Source organism: Photinus pyralis, unplaced genomic scaffold (assembly GCF_008802855.1).
Source record: "Photinus pyralis isolate 1611_PpyrPB1 unplaced genomic scaffold, Ppyr1.3 Ppyr1.4_LG1, whole genome shotgun sequence".
NCBI classification, from domain to species: Eukaryota; Metazoa; Arthropoda; class Insecta; order Coleoptera; family Lampyridae; genus Photinus; species Photinus pyralis.
In genome coordinates, this window is record NW_022170249.1 from 38,437,232 (window position 1) to 38,465,222 (window position 27,991).

Consider the following 27,991-nt stretch of genomic DNA (forward strand, 5'->3'; position numbering starts at 1 on the left):
TTGGTTCTGGCGCCCTTATTTTAGATTTCCAACCCCAAGTGTCCTATATCAAAATACTCCCCTAGGCACCCCCTATACGCTCCCAAACGGTGGCAGGTACTATAGGAATCACCCTGTATACTGCCTATATAGCTGCTTCACAATTTACATAAGTGAAAAACAGCCATTGTGTTTAGATATCATCATTGTATATACATCGTAATATACAATGATAACATTTAAAATTGTATTTACATAGTAACAACAATTCTAGTAAAGTACTACTTATACTTAATTTGAACAGTGCATCTTCTAAAAGAATATCTAGGTGCGAATTTCTTCTGTTTCTGAGATGTAGGTTTGTGTGCGTAGAACTACAATTCACAAAATGCAAAATTCGAAACTTACCACCGGCGAAAAAAATACGGTGACAAAAATTAAATAGGAGACAATTTCCTATTAAAAATGTAGTTATAGCAAATTTTTACTAAAGTTAACCCTTAGGGGAAATCAGAAATTTTTAATAAACGGTGGCCTATATTTTATCCAAATAATTTATTAATCAATTAATTAATTAAATTGATTAGTCAATGAATCTATGATCAATTAATTTTAAATAATTAAAATTGCATGCTCTATCTACGCAGGCTTGACGGACCTGGTCCGTTAATGTCACTGTTTTCAAATTTCAATACCGAATACGTTTATCCCTATTTCGGGATCAACTTCGGCGTCTTTGAAATCGTTGGTCAAAGGAATATCGAGGGGCAAGTCCAAGTCATCTTCATCAAATTAGTCCAATGTCAGTTAATTGACGTTTCCCCAGGTCTTTCGGTTGCAGATTTCGCACGTAATGGGGCATTGTAAACCGCCGCGACTGGCTGGGTAAGTGGGTATTTGGGTAAGAATTGTTTACCAAAAAGACGGATTTAGAAATGTATTAAGTAAAGGATATATTACAATTGAATAATTATACGTAATTATTTATTTTTTCTGCAGTAGGTAGGTTTTTTATGGTTCCATTTGATAATTGTGAGCAATACCTCGCAAATATTCATTTACCATAATCTCTTACTATTGATAGTATTTTCGTATCGGCGTTCCGCCACAAGTTTTTCGTCGTATACATCTCTTCCATGCTGCACTTTACGAATACCATCTATGAATTGCCATATGGTAGGATTGTTCATAATGCTGATACACATTTCACATTCCATGGTGGAGGAGGTCTATTCCTTCGTCCAACATAAGTATCTTCGAACCAATCTTAATGGTGTCAGGCCATATCTCTGTTTGTCTACTTTCACTCACCCATTAAATAAAATATATCCACTTCGCTGATCTTTGAGACCATGTTTCGGGATACCTAGAAATAACCTTTGAAGTTGAAGTAGCTATACCTCCACTTCACAACTGAAAGAATGATAATATGAGAAAAAAATACAAAACACGGTGTATATGTACAACAACCATAAAGTCTTCGACCGTTCTGCGCAGCTGATGAAAAACAGGGAATTTACACAACGAAACCAGTTAATGAAAATAATTTAATTGGAAAAAAAATAGTAACAAGGCTCGTCCAACATAACCCCTCGAGATCAACTAATCTTATGAAAAGTTAATGAACATTTTGTTAAAAAACGTTATAAATCCCAATTTCTTTACCCACATATGTATTTTCAACAAAATCGAACATTTTAGGTCAAATAGTAGGCATCACATCATACGTTAAGCACACCGCCTCCTGTATGTATAATGTATCGGTAACCACAGAATGAGGTAACCAGTACAAGTACTCGAGAACAGCAACTTAGTCACATCCTTAACCTTAAAATTTGTACCTAATCAAAATTTTGTAAATTAATATGTTTTATATTATTGGTTTAGGTTTAGGCGATTGTAAGGATGTAACCGTAAAAGGATTAGAAATAATTAAAAAATGTGATCGAATTTACCTGGAACATTACACATCCATTTTAACATGTGGAATTAGTGAGCTTGTATTATTCGTAGTTGTATGCATTTGCAGTACTAACTCACAGTTGTTTATAGGAAAGTTTCTACCAAAAGAAACTTTTAATAGCAGATAGAGATCTGGTAGAACAAAGTGCCGATACGATCCTTCAAGGTGCAGATATTGAAGATGTTGCGTTGCTTGTCGTAGGCGATCCATATGGAGCCACCACACATACTGATCTAATACTAAGAGCGAAAGAAAAGAATATACAGTTTCAAATTATTCACAATGCTTCAATTTTAAATGCTGTTGGTTGCTGTGGGTTACAACTTTATTCCTTTGGAGAAACCATTTCGATACCGTTTTGGACAGAGAATTGGAAACCTGACAGTTTTTTTAACAAAATTTTATCAAATTATCAACGTAATTTACACACATTATGTCTTCTAGGTATAGAAACGTCAGTTAATTGCATATTTAATGTGTAATTACAGACATCAAAGTCAAGGAACCAACATTGGAAAGTTTAACTAAGAAAAAAAAGGAATACATGCCACCACGTTTTATGTCAGTTTCCGAAGCCACACAACAAATTTTGGAAATTATTAATAAGGCCGATTCTGGTTGTGGTAATATTTTACTGAGTGTTATTACAACATCTTAATACAGTTGTTCCAGATGTAACTGGTAATGACATGTGCATTGGACTGGCTCGTGTTGGATCAGAGAGCCAAAAAATTGTCGCATGTTCTATTTCACAGATGACTACGGTTGATTTGGGACCACCATTACATTCTCTAGTAATACCCAGCTGTGTACTTCATCCTTTAGAAGAAGAATACATAAATCAATTTAAATTAAACTGAATACTAATGTAATTAATATATATTTATTATATGGAAATATTTACATAATTGACCATTGCCAATAATTGTTTCACTTGGCGTAAATTATACGCACCAATTTTTGAACTTATTTGGTTCTTAATTTAAAAGTCACTGGAATGGAATTTTAAGATCAGTTTGAATAGGTTCTTCCAATTACTTTTAAAATTGACATATCTTAACTTCATTTCTTAAATCCTTAACATTGATGAATACATTGATATGCATAATTTAGACTTAACATTTGAAGAGTTAACAAATTATTGAACTCCCCAGGATGTTGACACTGCTTGAGTAGAAGTCATCACTCATGTTGGTAGAGTTAGAGTGACGGGTAAACTATCAAAACTGTAATTTTTCTACTGAATCCACATCTTTCTTTAAAAAACCCAACATTGCATTTTTCGGATAAAAAATGAATTTTTTTAATATTGAACACCCTATATATTACTACATATGACAGGGGTGGTGCTTTAAAAACGCCTCGTGAGAAGGGCCCAGGCTCTTGGTAAACTCGAAAAAACAAAATTTTAGCGCACCCTCAATTGTAATTTTATTTCAGTGAAAATACGCCTTGATAAATTCATTTTCTTTAATCAATTATTTATCATTATTGTTCAGGGATCTTTTAAATTGATCCACCACTGCTTTTAAATGGCCTTTGATATTTACCATTGACTCCCTTCCTGAGACTAGCCACCCCACAATACGGGCCTATAATTTCTGGTCCGTAAAGTTCTTCAATGCTCTACCTACTGAAATAAAAAAATTTACCAACACATTTGTTTAAGAAACATGTAAAGGAAACGTTGCTTTGCAATCCCCTATATTGTATAGACAATTACTTTGTTCTTAAATTTAAGTGTTAAGTTTTATTGTGTTCTGTACTTCTTGACAATTGACATGTGTCTTCAGATAATACTACACGAATAAACATTATTATTATCATACATTATAAATGTTTAGTTTTGCGGGAGGTTCAAACTGTATATTCATTTTGGATCACCCGGTATAGGTAGGTACCTAAAATATTACAAACCAGAACTGTCGAACTACATGGGGCAAAATGAATTCTTGGAAACTAGCAAAAGCTGTAGTTCGAAACAGGGGTTGGAACTGAAACCGATTGCACTTATAAACCCATGAATCAGAACCGTTTATTCAAAAAGTGAAAACGGGATCCAATACAACGCTACAGTACGCATCGTGTTTGAAGTATCGACTGAACGCCTTAGCTTTGAAGTCACTCGTATCCCGCCATAGATTTTTAATCAGCACCGCTCCCACTCCCGCTTCCGCCGTACCGCGTTGGACCGTATATTGACATCTTACGATTAAGTTGGCAACGTGGGAATAAAATCGGCAACGACGGATTGCTGTATTTTTCTAGGGACTTTTGTGTTTGATGATTGGAGTTGGGTTCGCTCGCTTTTTGGTGTGTTCCGTGCGGTGGGATTGTTTACGACACACGAAATGTCAGCAGATAACAACACCTAAATAAAGTTGATGAGTTTTGTGCTTATCCGCTTACAGTTTAGGACTTCCAAAGTACGATGTGGTGTAAAAGTAGAACGCGCTATTTTCACTTTTTCGTTATATAAAGTTTAATGTAATTGTTTCACTTCAGCATCTGTTGTGATGCTTTATTATACTCTTTTCCAATAGAAAACTCTTTACCAGTGAATATTAATCGTATTGTTTGGATTTTAAACACGAATGTACAAGTGCTATTTTCTCAACGCTCGGGTCTTTAATGAAAATGGTACGTATAGATCATTCGCCAGACCTTCCCTTATTAACTATTTTTAGCAAGGAGACGATCCTCCTTACTTATCTGTGGGCACCGCAGTTAGTGCGAAATATAAAGGAGCATTCTGCGAAGCCAAAGTTTCAAAAGTTGTTCGAGTTGTGAAATGCAAAGTTACCTACAAGATGGGCTTAGGTACTGCTACGGTTAGTGACGAGCAAATTAAAGGTCCTCTACGTGTCGGTCAAGTCGTTCAGGCTAAACATTCCGATAAAAAGGAGTATGTAGAAGCAACCATTGCAAAGATACAAGACTGTAGTCAATATACTGTTGGTATGTTACAAAATTTATCTTGAATGCGTATTTTAGTTATGTTGTAGTTTTCGACGATGGGGATATTACCACGCTAAGAAGAACCGCTTTGTGTTTAAAAAGCGGGCGACATTTTAATGAGAGTGAGACATTAGATCAGCTTCCGCTAACCCACCCTGAACACTTTGGCAATCCTGTTGTCGGTGGACGTAGGGGACGAAGAAGTAGGCAGATGAAGTAAGTTAGAGATGGAGAAAACCAGTGCGAAGTTATCCACGGCCATAGATATTTATTGGAAAACAAAAATATCTTTAGAAAAATGAAAATACACATTTACCTCAAAAAGTGGAAAAGCACAATCCCACAACTCTATTTAAAAAAATGTATTAAACTTGTTAGCATATTTGGGAATAATTGTGACATCTGCACAGACGGTCTGGCCCAATATACAGATTTTTCTGTGATATGTTGTCCATTACTTAATTATAATGTAGTATAAAGGGCTTGTACATCTAGAAACGTCATTCTAATACAACTGTTCAAAGATGAATTTTTTACAAAAAATAAATGTGGGTATCTTTACCCATATGTCGCGATGCATGTAATAGGCTTTAGCAAAAAATTCATGTAGATTGTATGTGGCACCCTCTATCGCGACTACGAACATACGCAATTGTTGTACAAGAAATTATTTGTTGTATGACACTAGGCATAGGTTTGTGTTAAAAAAGAGTTAAAATTACAAAAACAGTAGTTGTTTATTATATAAGACGAAAAAGGAATATTTTAACCATTGACAGAATTAACTTTTACGAGATGGTTAGTTTCCCTTTGTCATTGTGTATAATGCAAAACTTTATTTTATATGAGAAGCCATAGAAATCATTATAAAACTTCTGAAAATTCTGTAGGTATTTAATTTAGACGTCCAAAATAGAACGTTTCCTTGAAAATATTGTATTCTGTTCTGAACTTCATTTTATTTCGTGCTCCGCATCCCATTTTTAATAAGAATGACGGATGTCATTAGAATGCACAATGATTTGTTTCACTTTATCTACCCCTACTGTTAAAGGGACACCTGGGCCTACTGTCTCAAACCTCTTAAAATGTCAATTTCACATTGCTGTAAAATAATCGTTCAATATGAATGCCCGAGTGAATGCCATAATGAAACACGTTTAACGTTAAACCACGAGACATAGCGCCACATTATGAACAATGATCGAATTACTGCCAGCTGGCAAGCGTGCAGCGATCGAGACAAGACTGCCCTCAGCTGAGATGTGCACGTTCCCATTAGCTGACAGTGACATACCTCCATCAAAGAAACAGGGGCGTGTAACGGTAACAAAATTCAGTCTACTACTAAACTCGTATCACATTCTGGTTAACTGCAGTGCACATTTCGGCAATAAATTTCAGGCATTGCCAGATTTTGATTATTGATAATAACATATATACAGGGTATAATATAAAAAACGCCACAAGCTGCATAATATACATTAAAAGTTGTATTCAATTATTTTTTGTGACTTTTGGTTTCACAGAAAATGATGAAACTTTTGAATTTTAAATGATTCCCCGTATAATATTACATGTTTCGATAGAACGTGACAGTCTGAATACAATGACACTTCATATGTCAACTTTTGACATTTGTCTCTAAAAAATTTTAATCTAGCGTGCCATGATTGTGTTATAACAGTCAGTAATGATGTTATGATAAAAATTTGGGACCAGTCTTAAAATTCATGTTTTTTAAGCGCGCTTCCAACAATACCAAACACCTCACATGATTAATTAATTACGGTTAATTATATTCACTTACAACAGAAGAGATGTGGCATTAAAATAAAATCATTAGATGTTTTTGGGGATGATGTTCGTCCCAAAGATCAAAACCCAAGCCAAAACCATCCCTTCAGATAAAAAAATTTAAAGTCTGCGCTATGCTATGACTAAACATACTTGTGCAAAGTGCATTTTTGATGTGACAGATTAACAAGTCTTCAAACTAAACATTACAGGAATGGTCAAAATTTAGTTCTTGGACATCAAGGTAATACGTTTAGACTCATATGCGCATTACACTAAATTAGATTCGTTTTACAATAAAAGTTGAACAATTTGAATTTAATATTTTTGGGGGAGCAAATTAACTAAAAATTGACGGAGTTTTGGTCACTCGTGTATTATAATCCTGTAAGCAGATTGCTGAGTGTTTCAGAATTATTTTGGGTTTGGTTCTTTTTCTAAAGCTAAATTATTATAGCATGAAATAATGTGTATTTTCATATTTTGGGGGAAAAAAATCTGTGGCGGATGATCATCATGGCTAACCTAAAGTGGTTGAAAAAAAATGAAATCTAAGTTGTTATTTTGTACTAGGGAAGATAGCAGCGAAGGGGAAGTTGAAGAAGAAAACGAGCCCGACTTGGAAGTGTACACAATGGAAGTAGGTCGGGTCGTTTGCGTCGAGGCGAGTGATAAAAAGCGTAACAAGGACAATTGGTTTCCGGGACTTGTAGTTATGCCTTCCGCACAGCCCACAGTACGGATTAACGTAAAGGACGAATTTTTAGTTAGGTCTTTTAAGGACGGACGATAGTATGTCGGTGCAAATTGTTCGTAAATAGGTACTATGTTTTTGCTTTCAGTTACACAGTACCTCAAAAGGAAGTGTCCGAGTTTAGTCGGGATATGGCATCTAAAGTTGAGAGTACAATGTTAGCGGAGGCCGTGGAGAAAGTTATGCGTTATTTGGATAATGATGAACTGCCTGTCCACTGGGAACGAAGTTTGTTATTTCATAATTCTCTACAAACTGCATCCTCAGACTCTGATGAAAACTTTTCGGATGTAAGTCGAATTTTTATCTCTTCCGTTTTAGGATGCCAAATCGGCATTATAATATATAATAAAATAAATAAAATAACCTTAAAGCCATTGGTGTATTTAAATGTATTTGAAAGATATGCTTATCCGTCCGTCTGTCTGTTTTTTACATATGGCAAAGTTGCTGATTATCTGATCTGATTCTCGTATAAAACAAAACAATACGAGATTATGAACGCACTCAATACAATAATCCTTTTTTCTATAAAATAAAAAATGTCTTTTTATAGTCCCATCTTTAAAATGATTGGTGCCTATTCAGGTGTTGACAAAATGACAACTACAAACCAGGTGCCAAATTTTTGACAGAACAGATTCCTAACTCAAACCAAATTTAACAAAAAAAATAGTTATTTATATAACAAGAGACTGAAGGTATCTTGACGAGGTGAAGCAGTGTTAAAATATCAGTCAAATGGAGTTATATCAAAGAGTACCCATAGTTACTCTTTGGTTATATACAACATTGAACATTCAATCGGCTTTGAACCAAGGGATGTGACTCATTTGTCTTATTTTAACCTCAACATTCAGTCAGATACTATGCGATCAAAAATGAGTTGCTGTCGAGTCACCTTTGGAATTTTTGTTTACATGGGAAATCGTACTTAACTTGAACTTCCAAAGGTCACTCGACAGCAACCCATTTTTGATCGCCCGTTATTTCCAAATTCATTTCAAAGATTTTGTTTGAATTATTAATGAACCAATAGAAATTTAAAAAAGATACCACTTTGAGAAGTTTGTTTGACATATTTTGTCGATGTCACAGCTCACTACTACCACATTATTAATATCACCCTAACTACTGATTTACATAAAGAATAGATTATTCAGGGATAAGAGAGCATCTTGCTACCACAAAACAGGATACAAAAAAACCGCAGTATATTACTTTTCTTATCTCATTGATTAGGTGCGATATGCTGTGTTAAAAAAATGCAATACATCGCGAAATCCAAAGAGCAAAGAAGATTTAAAATGGACCTACAGATGGTCAATACCATGGCACTGACCATACCGGTAAAGAATCTGATTTATTTTGTTGCTTTTTGTATGCATATCTTAAAAATGAGACAGAATCGTTTTTGGTATATACACGGTGTCCATTTTTCGAGTGCCACTATGGGGATCTCGCTTACCTTAAGAGATAGAAAGTTGGTTAAATGGGGGCAAAGTTGCGTATTTCCCTGCTGAATAACCATCTGAAAATAAATTTAAAATATCATCAATATCCCAAAAAAACGAAACTTTCTGATTTTCGTTTTTAATTTTTTCGTGATAAAATAGTCGTACTAGACATTGCTAATTAACACATTATTCGAACACTTTTCAATGGAGATTTCGAATGTAACTTTTAAGATGACAGAGAAACACGTGTCAACTTAAGTTTTTCTTATGGGCGCCATTTTCAATTTTGAGATTTTAAGATTACGTCTTTTTTTCTCTTTACGACAATATATCACACATGGTGGTTCAGTATCACATTTTTCCTAAAATACAATTTTTAATTTTTTGAGAAGAGTGCTTTGGAAAAACAAAACGTTCTTTTATTGTGAACAAAAGTTTGACAGTTTGATGCATATGTCCGGTTGCAGCATTGGCATCAGGGAACTAGATGTGTTGAGAAAATTCGATTTTCATATGAACAGAATTGAACCTTCGTTTTAAAAGAAAATTATAATTCAAATTAGAACAAAATACATAAGAATAAATAATATTTTAGCAATTAAACTAGCACAAACGTAAATGACACTGCTTGAAATAGGTCAACATTTTGTTCACAACAAATCGTTTTGTTTTTGCATAGCACTCTTCGCAGAAAATGAAAATTGTATTTTTAGAAAAAATGTGATACTGAACCACCATGTGTCATATATCGTTGTAAAAAGAAAAAAAAACCTAATCTCAAAATGTCCAAAACGGAGCCCATAAAAAAAACTATTAAAAACGGGATGCCATATTCGAAATCTCCATTAAAAAGTGTCTGAATAATGTGTTAATTAGAAATGTCTAGTACAATTAGTTTACCATGAAAAAGTTAAAAATGAAAATCAGAAATTTTCGATTTTTTGCCATATTTTCAAAACTATTGAAGATATTATAAATTTATTTTTAGATTATTATTCAGCACGAAAATTCGCAACTTTGCCCTAATTTAACCAAGTTTCTATCTCTTAAGATAAGCGAGATCCCCATAGTGGCACTCGAAAAATGGACACAGTGTATTTGATATTGAACAATTACCGCTCGCATTGTTAGTTTTAAATACCATCGCAATTTTAATATTATTGTAGTGTTTACGGTATTTTTAACACGAGTATCAAATGTGCCAGATGTGGAAAATTCATGGTAAGTAAATTTATATCTTTTATATATTAACGTTCCATTATGGTTTCTTTATAGGTATAGGTTTTAGTTAAATGGTGAAGGATGCATAGGATTTACTAGGATTAACGCATGCTTATACTTGAAGTGAAAAACAGAAAATGTCAGTAATTGTTTTCTCTTATGTCAATATGTCATGTACTTTTGTATTTTTGCGTGTATATTATATTTTTCTTCGGTTACACAAAAACATTTTACTTTACACACATCCATTTTACGACGCATGTCTTTTAACATTTTCAGTTATAACTTTCTGCACGCGTTTTGTTGTTCTGCTTGTGAAAATGTGTTTACTTGACTAAAGGTTTTCAAGGCAACATAAATATGAATTAACATCTAAATCCAATTTGGCATCCGTTAAAGTGAAGCAGTGCATATTCAAAAACTTCTTTATCACACATAACTCGGTATGCTTATACCACTTCCTGTCTTATTTTAGTTCAACAATATTTGAAAATACACATTTAAACAGTTGTTACCATGCTGCAAAGAAAACAATAAAATTCTGATTATTTCCTAAGTTGCGCTAGAAAAACCGAAATTTGCCGATTTTATTTAATTTTTTCTGCAATTATTTGAGCAGGTACAGAAAAATAAAGAACACTTTCTCATTGCCACTTTTTGACCTGTACAAGACCTATCGGACAAATTTTCCATTTTCTAGGAAAATTGTCCAATAGGTGTTTTTGCACTATTACAGTATTGTGTACTGGTGCACCATCCTGTTTAAACCAACAAAATTTCCAACATGTTTTTTTGTGTGCCTTACATTGTTGTATTCGTAATAAAAAATTCTACTCAACATTATTTTTTTTATGAGCCATATAAAAAATAAACTTGATGATTTCTCCGAAATGAAACGTTGTAGACTTTAAAAAGTGACAATGGGGAAAGTGTTTTTTTAAATTTTTGTTATATGATAACATCCCAAAACGTCAAACTTTTTGTTGTCACCCTGTATCGCAGAAACAAATGATTGTTTCTGTTTCTGGTATTAAAAAGTTTCACAAAAAAGTGGCACAAGATTGCAAAAACTGCAAGTTCCTAAATTATTAGCCAATTTCACAATGTTGCTAGACTGTATTTCATACTTAAAATAAATACACCATAGTGTCCATAGTGCAAAATGCAAAAACGGATCACTGCTTAATATTGCTACGTACGGTAGTAAAATGTTCATAAGCACAATGGTGTATTTAGGTAAGAAACACGCAGTATTGTTTTTAGAGTTTAATATCCATAGGAATATTACCATAATTCAACTAAGTTGCTATGCTGAAAATTGTTGGGCTAATTGCTTCCTTGGTAATCGCCACCAACTTGGTTAATTCATTGGCAAACCTCCTTAGTGTCTGTTAAGAGTTCCTATATTGATGAAATGAGCTCTCAAAGAGTCTTTCGCTTGGCGCATGGGAAACTGATAGTTAATATATTCAAAACATATCAAATCGGCTGCTCTATGCATGCGCGAGAGTAGGACAGAGATCCTCCTTGTGGCCTTCTCTATCGAATCGTGCTGGCGGACGGAGCAACACGTTCCAGTATTAGTATAGTGCAGTGTAATATGCACATCTGGCATGTTGTGTCGAAAATCTATGATAACTAAAAACAAAACGGTCCCGCCGCCAAGTTGGGAGGTCAATCGACTGTGGGTCTCTATCAATATAGGTAGGGAATTTAGTGTCCGTTTTGCTTTGACGCCATCTAAGGTCTTACTTTCGCGTGATTAACCGTTTATTACTGTGAATTGTCTCCAACCAAAAAATATAGTGATCTAGGGTTTATGATCTCTTATCAACCAAAATGTATGTTTAAAGCATGTACATTTACTATAGGAATAATCTATTGAAGAATGTGTATGCTATAGTGCGTTTCACAGTGGCCTTTCAGCACAGGCTCTTATGGAGAACAGTGATGTATAGATAGATTAACGTCAGTTTCGTTTAACTGACCGATTTCAGAAACAGCAGTGGCCAACTTAAAACAAGCAACACTGAGCTCCAATGTGCCCTGAGTTTTACATAGCCCTATGCTATCTGTACTGAAAGGTCTCTGTAGAATGCACTATAGAGTTTTGGCACCGTTGTGCTGATTTACAATTTTTCACACTCATTGTGTTTTGAAAACCAACACATTATCCACGCATGGCTCTTTTCTTCCACTTGCCGATAGACGCACGGTGTGAGTATATTTTTCATTACCTTCATTTTTGTCTTGTTGCACTATTTAAGTGAACCACCAAGGAAAATATTCTTGTCAAAAGTGGGCAAACCGTGGGTACTTTGAAAAAATCTTCAAAATTTTGGTTTTCATGATAATGTACCTTAAATCTAATGCATACCAGCCAAAGATGAATAACTTGATGGGTGATTTCAGTGAAAATACTGCATTAACCCAATGCTCTAGACTTATATTTTTATTATAATTTTAATTAATGATTAATTTCTACACTAATTTATCATTTATTAGTCTGACATTTGAAATGAATTGTGCTATTACTTCCAGATCTATGCTAAAGCAAAACGAAGGAAAAAATATCGAGCGAAAAGTACTAGTGAACTGGGAGATAGTGACGAATTCGACACTGTTTGCGCGTCTTTCGCCATGAAACTAAGAAAAATGCAACCAAGACAGCAAATTTTAGCTGAAAGTATGATGCATAAGATTATAACACATGGATTACTTAATCAGTTAAGTGAAAATGTTGATATTGTAAACACACGCTTCATACCGGCCGCTTATTTACAATGGAAACCGGCGGTAGCAAGAAGAAGTTCGACGCCGCTCAAGTCGCCTAGCGAATATTCGTCGTGTACGTCCATTTCAAATAATTATGAATCTTTTTAGTTGTGTTTTGTATATATTAAATGGTGTTACATTTTTGATTCACATGTTTTTTCGTTAATAAAGTCCTTTAATAGTCAAACATTTTGTTTATTGCATTTATCCACCTATAATAATATTGCCATCTGTCTGTAATACAGCATAAAGGCCAAAAACTGAAAATCAAGTTCAGGGCATTACTAAAACACATGAGAAATTAAACCAGAAGTTGATGTACATACATAATATGTTAAAATTGAAACATGCGCTATATACTAAGCAACGGCAGACGGACGAAGCATACTAACCTACTATTTTGTGCTGATAATGATCTTACAAACCCAATAGCAATTGAATGCATATTTTTAACAAAAAGCAAGAAGGAAATGGAGTATGTAGAAGATTCTGGTCTTGCATTTACCAAAAATAGGTTTCCAGTGACTGTTTAGTATAGAATTATTTCCAAATAAATAAATGGGCGTAGTTTCTCATTTAGAACATAGTTTAACTATCATAAAAATGGGGGTGCACTAAATTCGACTCACTGAATGAAATATTTCTGTCAAAGGTTGAATGACAAAATCCATTCTTATTTGTATAAATACTCACATTGTTATACAACATAAATGCTCGCGCACTCGTTTCTTTAAAGCGCGCTGTGACACGACGTGAATAAAATGACAAATACGATTGTTTAGATTTAAAATACAATATTTCGATAGCCGAATAAAAAATGCATATTTTGTCACTTGATTCTTTGTGTATCTTGCTTACAATGCTTAAGACAGCTGATCGTTTTCGAGCGCACGACATTTAGACTACAAGCCCAGTGAAAAAATGAGGGGGTGAAATAACCCACCATTCATGTGTAGAACGATTCAATTTGAAAAAATAAACCCTATGCCGCCAGTTTTGAGGGGTGCGCATGACTGAATGAGAGAATTAAAGTTGAGAACCCAGAGGTGGACAACTACGATAAAAATAGTGGTGCCTAGGCCAGGAAAAATTTTGATTTTCCTAAAGGTGATTTAGAACTGTACGGCGTTTGCACAATTCACTTTCTACGCCCTACATAGATCCAATGCTTTTTAGAGGTGTCTAAAACTATGACAGATAAGTACGCAAATCTTAAATAGAAAATGATAATGTTTCTATTTAAAAAAAAACAAGACTGAATTCGCAAGAAACAGTGGATGATCTTTACATTACTACAGTTGTTTGAATTTCTTATAATTGTATCATGTTGAAATTTTCATAGTTTCTTATTTCGTCTTAAATATTTCATCAAATTTGGTCAAAGTACAATGAGTGGTGAAAAAAGAGATACCAATTGCTTGCTGAATTTGCGTTTTAATCGTGTGAATCAGACTTGACAAAGAATGGGTAGTAATTGTTTGAAATAAATGTCACTTATATACAGGGTGGTGACTTGCGTAACGCATCATAGGGATTCATAACATGCGATTATTGGCTCCCCAAATTATTTTAGAGCAAAAATGTATAAAGGTTTTTTGTAGAAAAAATTTTTTTACGTTAATCAACCGGATTAGTTTTCAATTTTTTGCATAATAAAGGCGGAAAATTGGAAAAATAAAACCCCCATTTTTTTCAATAATCTGTGATGCCATGGAATTTTATAATACAAAAACTATGCCAATATCCGTCATGCAATGGAATGTCTGCTATAGAACAAATCAAATGCTATCGAAAAGTATTATATTTAGAACAGCGAATTCAACATAAAGAATGACCAAATTACTAAAAACGGTTTCCTAATATAACAATTTTTTTTTTATTTTATTTTATTATCCCTCTCTTGTTTTGGGCCCTCAACAGGCATGCGCCCAATTACAGAATGACCCGCACAATGCTATTTAGAGGTGCCTCTGCAGAAGGTCTTAAGATGGTCTATACTACTCCGGTATTTACCTTACGAATTAGGAAAACTGCAGGAAAACCTAATTCGGAGTAGCTGGTAGAATGCTCGGAACTGGTCTAAGGTAATTTCCATCTCCGCCACAGATGAAAAATTCACCTCAACCCAGGTTCGAACACCCGACCTTCGGATTTATAACCCAATGCTCTACCACTGAGCCATAAATAAATTTACAATAAATGTTCGAATAAGTCACCATTAACTGCATTAAAGTAACCAAGTCGTTCATAAAAGCCATTTCGAACTGCTGCTAATTGATAACTGGATCTTTTTGTTTTAGAAAATTCCATGGCATCGCAGATTATTGAAAAAGATGCGGGTTTTTATTTTCCCAATTTTCCGTCTGTATATGAAAAAAATTGAAAACTAATACGGTTGATTGGCGTAAAAAAATTTTTTCTACAAAAAACTTGACATTTTTGCTCTAAAATAATTTGGGGAGCCAATAATCGCATGTTATGAATTTTACATTGAAAGCCCTATGGTGCGTTACCAAGTCACCATCCTGTATAGTTGATAATCAGTATTATACAGGGTCGTGCCACAGTGGGTCGGTCTTTCCTAGCTTATTCCTCATAAAAATTGTAAAGAGAACATTTTGTGCCAATGTCAGCTATAGATCTATGCGATTATTTTTGAATATACAGGGTGTCCCATTTTTACCATGTAAATAAATGATTTTTTTAAATAGAACTGTGCATTTTTAGTTGTTTCGATGTCATTTGTTTGTATTCATTTTTGATTTTTTGTCAATTTTGCCTTAATTTTAACCGAATAATTCTCCATAAGCACTCCTCACTTTTATAAATTACCTACCCGTCTTCTATGTTGAAAATTGTTAACTATCCGTTGTTGTTTTTGTACATACTTCTTATTATCTTCATACAAGTTGCTGATTCGCGGTATAATCTATGTTTCTATTTTTTAGGTTTTCCCATACTGTTTTTTTGTAGCATCAAACGCCTTTTCTAGGTCCAATAATGCCATATATACTTTTCAGTCATTTGTAATTTTCTCGCTGTTCCAGGATTTATTGCGCACTTCTTCCCATGCGTTTCCTAATTCATAATCTTCTCCACTACTATCTTTACATCTTCCTGTTTTGCAGGTACATTCCCATTAAGAGAAATTTCTCGAAATATTGTTCCACTTTGTCCTGCCTTCTGATATTAGTTGTCGATGTTGGTTTTTTAAATAATTTTCATATTCTGGGTTTTTCTTTTTCTTCCCCCCATGTCTCTTTCTTTGTTTAGTTTACATGTATGCTTTGTGCTCGTATTTGTCTTTGTTTTTTTTACTCAGATACATTTTCCACTTTTCTTTCCACCATCCAGTCATCAGGACGCTATCTATTACTATATTTTTGAATTTGTGTCGTCCCATATTCCTTCCAAGTTGAATTCGGTTGCAGCTTTGAGGGGTCATCTCCTCTGTGTTTAGTCTTTATCGCCTTCTTATCCATCACGTTGTGATTATAAAACTTTATTTATAAATGTATAATAAATCACCGTCAGGTGCTAAAAGGAAATTAATTGTATTTTTATAAACACCCTGTACAATAAAAATAAAGCGAACAGCAATACGTTGATATGTTAAGGATTCGTTAACGTTTTTTTATGAAGTACACTACGACGCTAGTTCAAATATACGACGAGGCAAACCACCTCAAATGATGATACGACGAAAAGCGGCAAAACTACAACGCTAGAGAACAATGGTTCATAAATATCTTGATTGTTTATGCACCTTGAGTTCTCGATGCGTTTAGGCTACGGCTTTGGGTGAGAATCGAAATTATTGACTCCCCAGCTATACTCTGCACGGACCGACCACAGAATTCTCGCGGATGTTCCGCTGTGGAAAATGTTAACCTTCTCGCTTTCTTCCTTGGAAATGCTGCGAACTTCTTGGTCCGCAGCTTGACGATAACTTGATGGCTCACTGTTGTCTTAATTTCTTTCTCCAGAATCCACCCAATGAACTGATTGGCTGACGATTACGCGTTGCGATGACAACTAGCGTAGGTTCGACAGCGCGTACGATAATTACAACGATCCGCTTCATTTACGCATCCCGAAAATTTCATGTTTTTTGCATTACTTTATTTTCATGTGATAAACGGCTTAAAAAATGTACAACGTTACTATTTTGTCCCACTATATCCAAAAATGGGTTGTTGTACGGGTCATATGATCTACAACACAAAAACTATATTGGCACAAGGGGATTGCTGATTATTGTTGTACATTCTATCATGTTGCAGAATGCCGTGCAGGGATCTGTTATCGTAGTTGCCCACATTTGAGTTCTCAACGGCCTGTGTGGCGCAGTGGTTCGAATTTGGGTTCGGGCCCGGATATTTGTAAATGTGTATAGTGGATTGGGTTGGTAAAACACTCTTTGCTGAAACCCCGCCCACTTTGAAAATACCAAAGATAAATTTAAAAAAACTGTACCGCTGAAAACTGACGCCATGTAGCAATATTCTTCTACCCTTGTTTCATGGCGGCCCATTTCAACTCCTCATTTTTTCACCTTGCTTGTAAAGTTGTACTCTATACCTGGGTTACCTGAGGCAAACTTTAGAACTGTAGTTAAGTAAACAAATTCACCAAGCTTTAATTTACTGCTTTAAAGGTTAAAATACCCTGTTACAATATAGCATTTGAAATAATACAAGGTGTTTTATTGATGATGTAATTTATAATGCAGAGTTCGGAAGATGAAACGCCGGAAGAAAAAGATCATTTCGTCGCTCAACTATATAAATTTATGGACGATAGCAATACGCCGTTAAATAAAAGTCCAATGATCGGAAATAAAGACGTCGATCTTCACAAACTGTTCGATGTGGTTCGGAAATTGGGAGGCTACAATCGGGTAACGAACAAAAATAAATGGAGATCTGTAACTCTTCGGCTAAAGCTGCCGAACAATTTAAGCACTCATAATCAAGTAAAAGTAGTATATAAAAAGTGTTTATTAAGTTATGAGGCATTCCATCGTACTTTAGGTGTTACAATGCTTAATCATCCGCGTAACGCCAAGAAAAGTCGAGGAAGGAGTTTAATTCGTGATAAAGATCGGAACACTCCCGTTAACAGTCCTCGTCCAGAAAAAGAGGAGGACGTTGTACTACCGGAAAAAAAGGAAGAGGAAAAACCGCCCGAAGAAAAGCCGAAACCTGTTCCGAAAAAAGCTGAAACCAAACCAAAAGTTGAAGAAGAAAAAAAAGTTAAAGATATTGTACTTGCTGATGTAAGTGATACAAATAGCAGCGATGCCACTGATATCTTAGAGGTCACGGCGAATGTGTCTGTACGTTTGCGAAGAACCGAATCTAAAGCCAGCCGTGAACGTAAACCCAAACCTGCTGCTGGTGAAAAAGTTAAAGCGCTTGTGGAAAAGTTTGAAGAGCATGCAAAAAAAGAGGAGAGAGAAGAGGAAAAGGTAAACATTGTGTGAGCACTCAGATAATAACTTATTGCTTTATAGCAACAGACTAGATCGAAATCCCAAACCCCTAAAATTAAAGAGAAGGAAGTACCACCCGAAAAACGCAGTCGTGAGTCGAAGACACCAGTACGAGAAACTCCATCGCCAAGTAAGGCCTTAACTAAATCTGTTAAAAAAGTCGAAGATGACAAAAAGCGAGGACGCAAACGCGTTAATACAGAAGAAAAGGACAAACTTTCGGACAGGTTTGTTGGCTGTCGAAAATAAATTGTGAGTGCTTTAATTATTGTTTGCAGTACCATCATCGAGTCCTCATTTATCAATCCTGTAGTGGGAATAGGCGACAAGCTCAAGGTTTTTTATGGTCCCACAAATGAGTCGAAAGTGACTTATGAGGCAAAAGTCATCGAAATAGATAAAGAAGCGGTTAGTCCCATGTATTTGGTGCATTACACCGGCTGGAATACACGTTACGATGAGTGGATTACGCCAGTTCGTATTGCTGAAAACCTTAGCGCGACTACTAAAGCAAAAAAATTGAAGAGTGGCGCCACCAGTAGCAAGGTAAGTACCATTGTTCAGTTTAACAACCATTAATGTCTCGGAACAGGTAGCGACTCCTAAATCGTTGTCGAAACGCGGTAGGCGAATGTCTATTACTGGACGGAGTTCTTCACAAGACGTACCGCCACGTTCCACAACTCCATCCAGCGTGACATCGACCTCCAGCCGAACAAAGAGCCCCGCAACTCCCGTCGCGCGAGGATTTAGAACGACACGTTTAGGTATCGAATCTTCGTTCATTTTATAATAACGCAATGATTAAATTTAGGCGAAGTGAGTCGACGCACCCGACGAACTTCGGGTCAAACTGACATCTCGAACCACTCCGAGTCGGAAAGTGACGGCGGTACCGAAAGTGACTCTGAAATGGTCAAGACACGAAGTGGTGTTAAAGCTGAGGACGTGGAAAATCGATTACTCAAAAAGAAGGCGGTGAAGTCTGCTTTATTGGTAGGTAGTATTTTTGGAGTACTCAAATATGTATAAAAAATACCCTTCATGTGTTCTCTTGAAAAGTTTCCACAAATCGTTTTCTATAGTTCCATTAAAATAGTCATAGCGAAATGGTTTTAGGGCGATATCACCATTTTCATTTACTTAAGCAACCAAAGTAAGTGCAGTGTACCTATCTCATATTTCACATTACACCATTAGAAGTGTACTTTATATCAAGATATAACTGCAGGGACAAAGACCATCGGCCAGTTGGTGATTTTAGCGACATCAGTCAACGCAACGGCTGGTGGCCGCTTATTATCCTGATTGTGGTATTTTCTAAATATTTACGAAACTTCTCACACACCCATATCACGTTCAGTTCTACTATAATTCTGTTCCGTAGTGGTGAGTATCCTACTCGCATACTCCATAGATATTTCATTTGGTGACTCCCACTGGAGTAAAGCAGTCCTGATGGCATAGGAGCTTGCATGGGTTTTTACTATAAAAGGCGCTCGGTAGCCTCCTGTCTCAATATATGCGAGCGCCAGTTAATAGGGATTTCACTTCTTCAAAAGCTTTTGCTTCTTTGGCTTCCTACTTCCACTGAGCGTTTTTTCCTATAAAATCGCTTAGTGGTTTCATCCGGAATGAACTTTCGGAACCATGATGCGGTTTGGATGACTGGTTGTATTCCCTAAGACGTAAGTAGGTAGCCTAAGGTGAGAATACTCTTTAATGCCGACAACAGGAGATCTATTAACCGCGGAAAAGTTGAAGGCGCATTCCCCAAACCAAACGGCATTCTCTTGAAACGAATATTTCCGAAAGGTGACGTGAAACCCATTTTATCGCGGAAACCTACCATTGAATAAGTAATATTACTTATTCAATTAACCTACTAATAACTGGGCCGTAAGTCTAACGTACTCATATATTTGGTTATCTTGGCGGCTTGCATCGGCTCGTCAATGCGCGATAACGGATAACGATCCGGGACTGTAACTGCGTTAATTTTCGGTAATCGACGCATACACGATAGGAACCGTCATTTTTAGGGACCAAAACCACGGGTGCAGCAAAAGGCTCGATGATGTCTTCCGTGACTAAAGTTCAAACGTTACGCGGAACTGTAACATTGACATTACGTTAATTCCCATCGGCAAGTTTGATTGTCAATTATCTATCCTCAACTAGTTTCCGAAGGGACGTTAAAAGCATGGTACAATAAGACAAGGTATGCCTATGCGTGACGTCATTGGGATAACTGGGCTCTACCGTTCAATAAAGTAATGGAGTTTGTGTAGTCCTACCAGTTAATAAAAGTGTATCCCCTTTACGGATGTGATAAGATTTGTTCAATCCAAGTCAACTGCGTCAAGTTTCTCACATTAAACTTACAAAGTATCAATTATTGCATGTTATCAATACAAATATTTAAAGTTACAATAAAATATGTAAGTAAAAAAAGTAAAAATTATATTAGCGTAAAGTCACTAAATATATATCTACAAGCGACGTATCGCTATCATAATCATCATCGCTTTCGTAAATATTCACAGGTTTTGGAATATCAATAGTGTTCGCCCTCTTGATTTTGAGCTATATCTAGTGACTTTATATTAGCGTTTTCAAACGAGACATCTAGCGGCAATAAAAAAAACTTAAAAGGCTGATTAAATTTCTGAAATAAGTATATTAAGTGGTACGTTTAGTTTCTCTGTTGCCTTATATTTATATATATCTAAATGCATTCAGTATGATTACTCAACCAAATTAATTGAGTAATTGCAATGGCACTTCTAATTCAAGTATGAAGCGTATGTCATTTTCAAACTTGGCGGTGATTCTTGTGACGTCATTGGGATAAAAACGTCATCTGCATTTAGTTATAGGCATACCTTGTCTTATTGTAATTGTACCATGGTTAAAAGGTTGTACCACTGGACGCCGGCGATGCTGATTTTTGAGCCCGTGTCAGGATAGGTCGATCCACAAAACTGTCAAATTCAAATTGGCAAGATAGGTCATTCTTGTTCCGCACTGGCAGGAAACAAGGAGGAAAAGTCATCATAGACGATGAAGATGACACTTGGTCACTAGTACCTACTGCATGTGGAGCAGTTGCTCCTAACAGAGCCGGGATTACCACACCCAAAGCAGCTCGGTTTGTGATCAATGATCATTTCTCGAGGAACTTATGGTACTACCTGACGCATGAGTTTCCGCGGAGAATGAGACGGGCGTGGGCGATTGGCCAACTTCCTGCAGTCGGCTCTTGTATGGCCAAAATGATTGCAATATTCGCATTTTGGTCGAATTGTGATTGGTTTGTCGCTACTGGTAGGCGTCGCTTTCCGAGTGGGAGTGGCGGAAGTTGAGGTTCGTGGAGAAAACAAAAACAGGTCTCTTTATTAAAATCAGATCTGTTCGATAGAATCAGGTCTGTTCACTAGACATATAGGATCAGATTCGTTTAACCGACCTGTTTCCGTTGTTCATCCTACATGGCGAGCGTGTACCCCAACAACGTCTTATACAAGTGCTCGCGAACCTCACCTGCACGCATGTCTGGCGGGTCATATGACTGTCTAACTCAGGGGGCCCCTATACTATTCAAACAAAAAACAAAACTTATCCACTTATTAGTTGGCCATGGCAGGGAAATTAGGAAAACTAAAAGTTGCTCCGAACTATGTGATACCAACCCATTTCCAACAATGTTTTCAGGAGTGAGAATCAAGATATTTCAACAAATTGGAAGCTTGGATTTAACTTGTACATAAGTACTCACCTAGCGTCTAGGAGCTGGAAAGCTCTAGATTAACCCGTATCGAATTAGGTGATCTTGATCCTTCTAGAGGCACCCTTCGAGCAGTGGTGTTCCAATGAAAGTCTCCACAAATGCTTTACTAACGGGCGATCAAAAATGAGTTGCTGTCGAGTCGCCTTTGGAAGTTGAAGTCAAGTACAATTGCCCATGTAAACAAAAAATCCAAAGGTGACTCGACAGCAACTCATTTTTGATCGCATAGTACAATGCGATCAAAAATGATTGGCTGTCTAGTCGCCTTTGGAATTTTTGTTTACATGGGAAATCCTATTTAACTTGAACTTCCTAAGGCGACTCGACAGCCAATCATTTTTGATCGCCCGATATAAGCTTCTTGTGTTTCATAAAAGAATGACCAGAAGTAATTCTGAAACAAAAGATCATGAATCTGTTTCGAAGAAGGCATAATATTACTACTCCTGTATGTTACTAAGGAGTAAGACCATATGATTGCTACAATTTTTTTTAGAATCAAATAAATAAACGGTGTAAACTCATTTGTACTCCCCATCACATTAGAAACAACTCAATCTGAAAGTTTATCCTTAACTGCAGAATACCGCAACTTGATGTTTCATAATCCCTTTTCCTGTCAACCTTGAGTAAACTGAGTCTAGATTTTGAGATTAATCTTCGAATCATCTAATATTTCTGAATTATTTTAAAGAAACTGGATAAGCACAAAGATGACGTTGGCGAAAAAGAAGAAGATAGCGTCGGCACAGAAAAACCGAGGAGTGGAAGAAAATTTAAAAAAAGCGAAAGTAAATTACGGGACAGCGATGAAGATAACAGTAGTCCACCAAAAGGGCGCGATTTTGATTTAAATCAAATAAGGTCGGAGTTAAAAGGTTTTGCTAAAGCTGTTAAAATTACAAGCAGCGACACGGCCGAAAAGGAAACCAACTCGTCGGATGAGTCTAGTACTGTTCCCGATATCGCAGCCACTACATCTGATAATTCTGATAAAGATAGCCAGAACGTATTGCAGAAGTCTTCTAGTTCTGATGACATTTACGAATTTAAGGAACCGGAACCTTTCGAATTTGAGACGAGAACGAAATTGGTGGACGAGAAAAATAAAAAGCGTATAATGCCCAGACTTTTTGAAGATTTGGATAAGTCGCCGAGTAAGCGGAAAAGTTCGCCTATTAAAAATAAAGAGGAGGTTGACGCAGATAAGAAGCGGTTGCGTCGCGTACCAATGAAAAAATCTGATCTATTAGATGATGATGATGATGAAGAAAGTGACAATGTTAGCGTCAATAGTGATATAACAAAAATGGTAATTGAAGATCCCTTCGATAAATTAGTTGAATCGCCATCGTTTCACAGCGGCAAGGAGAAGGTGTCACTCATTGCTCTGGATGAAAAGCACAAGGCGGTTAAAAATTTAGGTTTGGATGAACCGCTAAGCCTGTTTCATGGATTATCAGAAACAAGGGAAGATGATAGTGGTGATCAGTTGGATATATCTGACACGGAAGAATCTCAAAATGAGCCGTTGTTCACTCACAAAGAACAGCTGTTCTCAGAAGCCTCATTTTCGAAAGCTTCACCCGATCATTCAGAGTTAGATCCAATATTTCGCGGTTTTATGCCTAAACTTGATGATAGGAAGCAGAAAGACAGTGACGATGATGATGCAACCATACGGGCCTCCATTCAGAGTGTCATAAACCAGGGTTCTTCTAGTGATGACGATAGTAATCATCCCCTTTTAAGTATCCCTTCGTTTTCCGCCTTCCAAGATAAAGTGGAAAGTCGAACACTCCAATCCGTTAAGGATAAATCGAGCGTATTAAGTGGTAACGAGTCTGAGGACGAATTTAAAATCGCCGAAGATGTCGCTTTAGAAGTCAAAGAATCGGCAGATGAGCCGTCAACGTCCTCCATGTCGAAACATATATCACCAGCACTCCAAGAGACGGAAAGCACGTTGTTAGAAACCATTTGTTCACCAACAGAAATTTTAACAAAATTGGACGAAACTAAAGAAATTAATATTAAAACTGGAACCAAAATTGCAGATTCCCTCCTGCAAAAATTCAGTATGATTAAAGATGAGTGTGTGCAGGAGTCTGCCACCATTGAAGAAGAATCTGTAGTAAAGGTAGAACCAGTCAAAACTGAATTAGTGCCCGAGCATCCCGACGAAATTGAAGAAGAGTCTGAATTGATGGAAGATAAACCAATCGATACAAAACCAAAAATTGATTCTAAAACAAAAGTCGGCGAACACAAGAAAGTGGTTGCTTCAGTGGAGGGCAAGGGGAAACTATTGGAGACCAAAGTTAGGTCGATGATTCTCAAACCAGAAATAATTCCAGAGTTAAAAAAGAGGTCTCGGAAGATTGTAAGCAGGGAATTTATCGAGGAATCGGACACGGACAGTACAGATTCGGAAGAACGATTGATAATCGCGAGGTCCGATGACGAATCCCAGACGAATTCTTCAATTGATATGAAAGGGTCAAGTAACGTGGTGGAGGAATCGCAGTACAGCTTTAAGTTTGAACCCGACTGCGATGCAAAGGTGGCGGAGAAATCTGAAGATGACGTTAAGAAAGAGGAGGAACCTGATTCGCATTTGCATTCCTTGCTTTTGTGCGAAGAGACGATTCCTGGAAGTCCGGCGCCTGCATCTGAAGGAAGTGCAATTATTGAAAGTAAGCCTGTCGCTAAGTCGGTACTGGAGATGCCTTTTGCTAGTGCTCCGGGTAGTAGTAACAATAAATCGGACATTATTAGTAGGGAGGTGAAGGTGGTTACCAAGGATAGACCCGCGGGTCCGCCGCTGCTTCTCCCAGTGGAAAATCGTGAGAAGGAGACTAAAGAAGCCTCAACAGTCTTGGACAATACACCCCCTACGACTCCAGAGAGTACACTCAGTAATTTGTCACCACGAGGGTAAGTCTTTGGTAGAGGCGGTGAAAAGCTTTATCGCAAGGTTTTTTAGTGATCCTGGTGATCTGTCAAATACTGGCGACAATGAAAGCTATAAATCCATCGATGGTGAAGGTGATTTTTCTGTTCAACAAAGATGTTCTTCCAATAAAGTTTCTCCGTACAGCGAAGAGGGCAGCATGGACGCTTTACTGAATTCCGATGCGATGAGTTCTACTAAAAAACCACTCGACAGTATGAGCCCATCTCCGTGTAGGAAAAGAAGGCGATCGTGTAAAGTTCCAGACGATTTGCCTATCAAACGTGGGAGAAAAACAAATCGATCGCGCCATAACAGCGACAGCGACGATACGTCTGAACATTCAATTGGAAATCTACCCTTGTCTTCCAGTATTAACATCGAAACGAGGTTAACTCGGTCTCCGAAACCATCGAAGTACAATTTCTACGTCGAACTAGGTAGGAAAATTTGTTTTTTGTTTGTTGCATATTCATTTATTTTTTGTAGATCCTAGTTTGGATAGTGCTCAAAGAATTGCTATTTTGCAACAAAAGTTGCAAGAGATAAGGAAAACGTATGCAGATGTGAAAGCCGAATTAGCAGCAGTGGAAAGGAGAAGGAAAAAGTTGCGGAGGCGAGAAAGAGAAGGTGAGTTATGTTGTTAAAAGTAAATTGAACAAACAACCTTAAAAAAATTGAATTTGTGAGGGTTTCAAAAATTAAAATCAACCTGAGCTGAATATGAATGAAAAATGAAGCAGAATAATCCAAATGCCCGCGGTGTGAGAGAGAAAATATAGCGTATGAACCTTTATACATTGTTGATATTTATTTTGAGGTTAGAGAAGTAACTGTATCTGTTATTGTACCTGCCTACAACGGTTTAATTCGGTATTATAAGCGGTGCAGTAATATATCAGAAAAATAATTTTGGCAAGCAAGCACTTTGTTCTCATAAGGACTATATTGCACTTAGAGGTTTGAACACACTATAGTAGGTTTCTATTACATACAACTTAATTCATGACCACATCAGAGTAGTCCGTCTCACCTTGGCTTCACAGTACAGAGAAAGAACAATGCAATCCTTATAGAAGTTTTGATGCAGGCTTACAAATCCGCCCTTTTCTTCAAATCATATTCTGATTACATTTGTCATCGTTGTTGACCATAAGAGTCTATACTGTACAGTCAACACTGATTCGCTCATATGGGACCGAGCACCGGTCAGAATATGACTGTGCTATTGCTGCGATCAACCATTTTAATTGATTTTTTACTTTCAGCTAAAATGGCAGCTAAGCAAGAGTTGGTGGTTACATGATCCAAACTGTGTTTATAGATTTAAAACTCGTAGGGATTTTAATGTAGTGTTTAAGTGATAAAATTGGTGTCGACTTCGATTAAAAATGTAATTATGAGTGAAGCACATGACATTACATTTAAACTAATTTGTAAGTAAGTACATTATACTTTCATGTAAATATGTCTTAGAGAGAAGAGAAGTATGTTGCAATTTGCATTATTTAATGTTAAGTCTAATAACATTGAAGTATTTGTTTGATGTTCAAATTTTAATATAAACGTAATTTGAAAATTCCTTTTGTAGGTAAAATTGTTTGCTTCAATGTATAGTTTAAAACTGTAACTGTGTAACTGACAAGATGGGAGCAGAACAGTATGCATAATTCCATCCTTATTTTTTATTTTTTGTACAAACTTATAGCGTCTTTACTGCACGTCAGTTTGTGAACACTAAGTATAAGGTAGGTACAGATTTTAATTTAATTTTGTACTACCTAATGGAACAGCCAGTTTACCAAGAAAGTTCCCGGGTGCGATGTTTTGGAGGGCAGCAAATTTGTGTCCATAAAGGATTTGCACTAACTAAATAGTTATGTCGGTTCTGATATAAATTTTGCTACTCGACCTCCTCTGTAATGAAGATTGAATTATTTTTACTCAGTCATAGACATAAACGTGTGACTAATGGAAAATAGTATGCGAACAATTCTAGATTCATACATTCTATGGGAAATGACCCAATAAGAAAAAGGGAGGAAACAATATTTGCTTAAAACGTCAATGAAGAAATTCCTCCAACAGAACATCACAGGACCCAAATAGCTGTTCGAAAATACAGTGGCGGTGTGAACTTCAACCATTTTATTGTTATTGTTATTCCGAAAAATGTGTAACATTAGAACACCTAAAAAACCTGTGAAAATGTAATGTGAGGCATTCTAGTTTGCTGAAAAGTTATGAACCAAATCTAATTCACACAGAGTCAGAGGAGGCAAAGACAAACGAATCCAACAAAATCGGCAATGTCTCCACTGTTAACACACTTCTTCGTAGGAGGTTTCAGATCAATTTTTAATGCTGAAAAGCACCAGAATCGGATGTAAGAAATCATATTTTAAATATGGAAAATAGGTTATAGACAGTATCCCCATGATTGAGTTTACAATAGGTATACTTACCTATGATTGAGAAAAAATTTTCAAATTGAAATTTCTAATTTTGGGATTCCGCCCTGCTTATTTTTAGTTTACTTTCGATTTTCTTAAGGCCTTAGGCCTTTACAGTTCTGCACGAGAGTTGTGCGTGCAACCATATATTCTATGGGAAATGACACAGGATGCCACGATAAAATACCCATTTTTATCTGTGGTGTTACTAAGAAAAGTTGTTCAGATTGAAAAATTATGGCGGTATGTAAATTTTCAGAATGATCGGCCTACTTTGATAATATCCAGTATTGCTCAATATCCTTTTATACCTTCATTTTCAAATTCGTTCTGTCAGCTTGACTTTAAAGAAACAAATCTGCAATTGAAACTACAATTATACCTTGAGATGGGCTAA

General features: G+C 36.3%; 2 protein-coding genes across 2 annotated transcripts; both read left to right on the plus strand.

Annotated features, from left to right (window-relative positions):
* Positions 1-1,782: 1,782 nt before the first annotated feature.
* On the plus strand, positions 1,783-2,850 carry LOC116160474 (diphthine methyl ester synthase). Its single transcript, XM_031473668.1, has 4 exons — positions 1,783-1,979; positions 2,032-2,386; positions 2,431-2,565; positions 2,615-2,850. Exons 1-4 carry the CDS (start codon positions 1,845-1,847, stop codon positions 2,800-2,802), a joined length of 813 nt encoding a protein of 270 aa, XP_031329528.1. The 5' UTR covers positions 1,783-1,844; the 3' UTR covers positions 2,803-2,850.
* Positions 2,851-4,232: 1,382 nt separating this feature from the next.
* On the plus strand, positions 4,233-26,675 carry LOC116171731 (AT-rich interactive domain-containing protein 4A-like). The gene is made up of 14 exons (XM_031488713.1): positions 4,233-4,582; positions 4,630-4,900; positions 4,948-5,116; positions 7,271-7,489; positions 7,540-7,741; positions 17,637-18,374; positions 18,420-18,625; positions 18,677-18,944; positions 18,991-19,165; positions 19,213-19,394; positions 22,883-25,125; positions 25,175-25,581; positions 25,631-25,771; positions 26,410-26,675. Exons 1-14 carry the CDS (start codon positions 4,574-4,576, stop codon positions 26,445-26,447), a joined length of 5,268 nt encoding a protein of 1,755 aa, XP_031344573.1. The 5' UTR covers positions 4,233-4,573; the 3' UTR covers positions 26,448-26,675.
* The last annotated feature ends 1,316 nt before the right edge of the window (positions 26,676-27,991 follow it).

Excerpts from the sequence above, each read along its gene's own strand:
- LOC116160474 (XM_031473668.1), top strand. The coding sequence starts at position 1,845 with ATGTTTTATATTATTGGTTTAGGTTTAGGCGATTGTAAGGATGTAACC. Across the intron at positions 1,980-2,031 it reads CATGTGGAATTAGTGAGCTT|GAAAGTTTCTACCAAAAGAA; the intron begins GTATTATTCGTA and ends AGTTGTTTATAG. Across the intron at positions 2,387-2,430 it reads ACACACATTATGTCTTCTAG|ACATCAAAGTCAAGGAACCA; the intron begins GTATAGAAACGT and ends GTGTAATTACAG.
- LOC116171731 (XM_031488713.1), top strand. Across the intron at positions 18,626-18,676 it reads AAGGACAAACTTTCGGACAG|TACCATCATCGAGTCCTCAT; the intron begins GTTTGTTGGCTG and ends TATTGTTTGCAG. Across the intron at positions 25,582-25,630 it reads CAATTTCTACGTCGAACTAG|ATCCTAGTTTGGATAGTGCT; the intron begins GTAGGAAAATTT and ends TATTTTTTGTAG.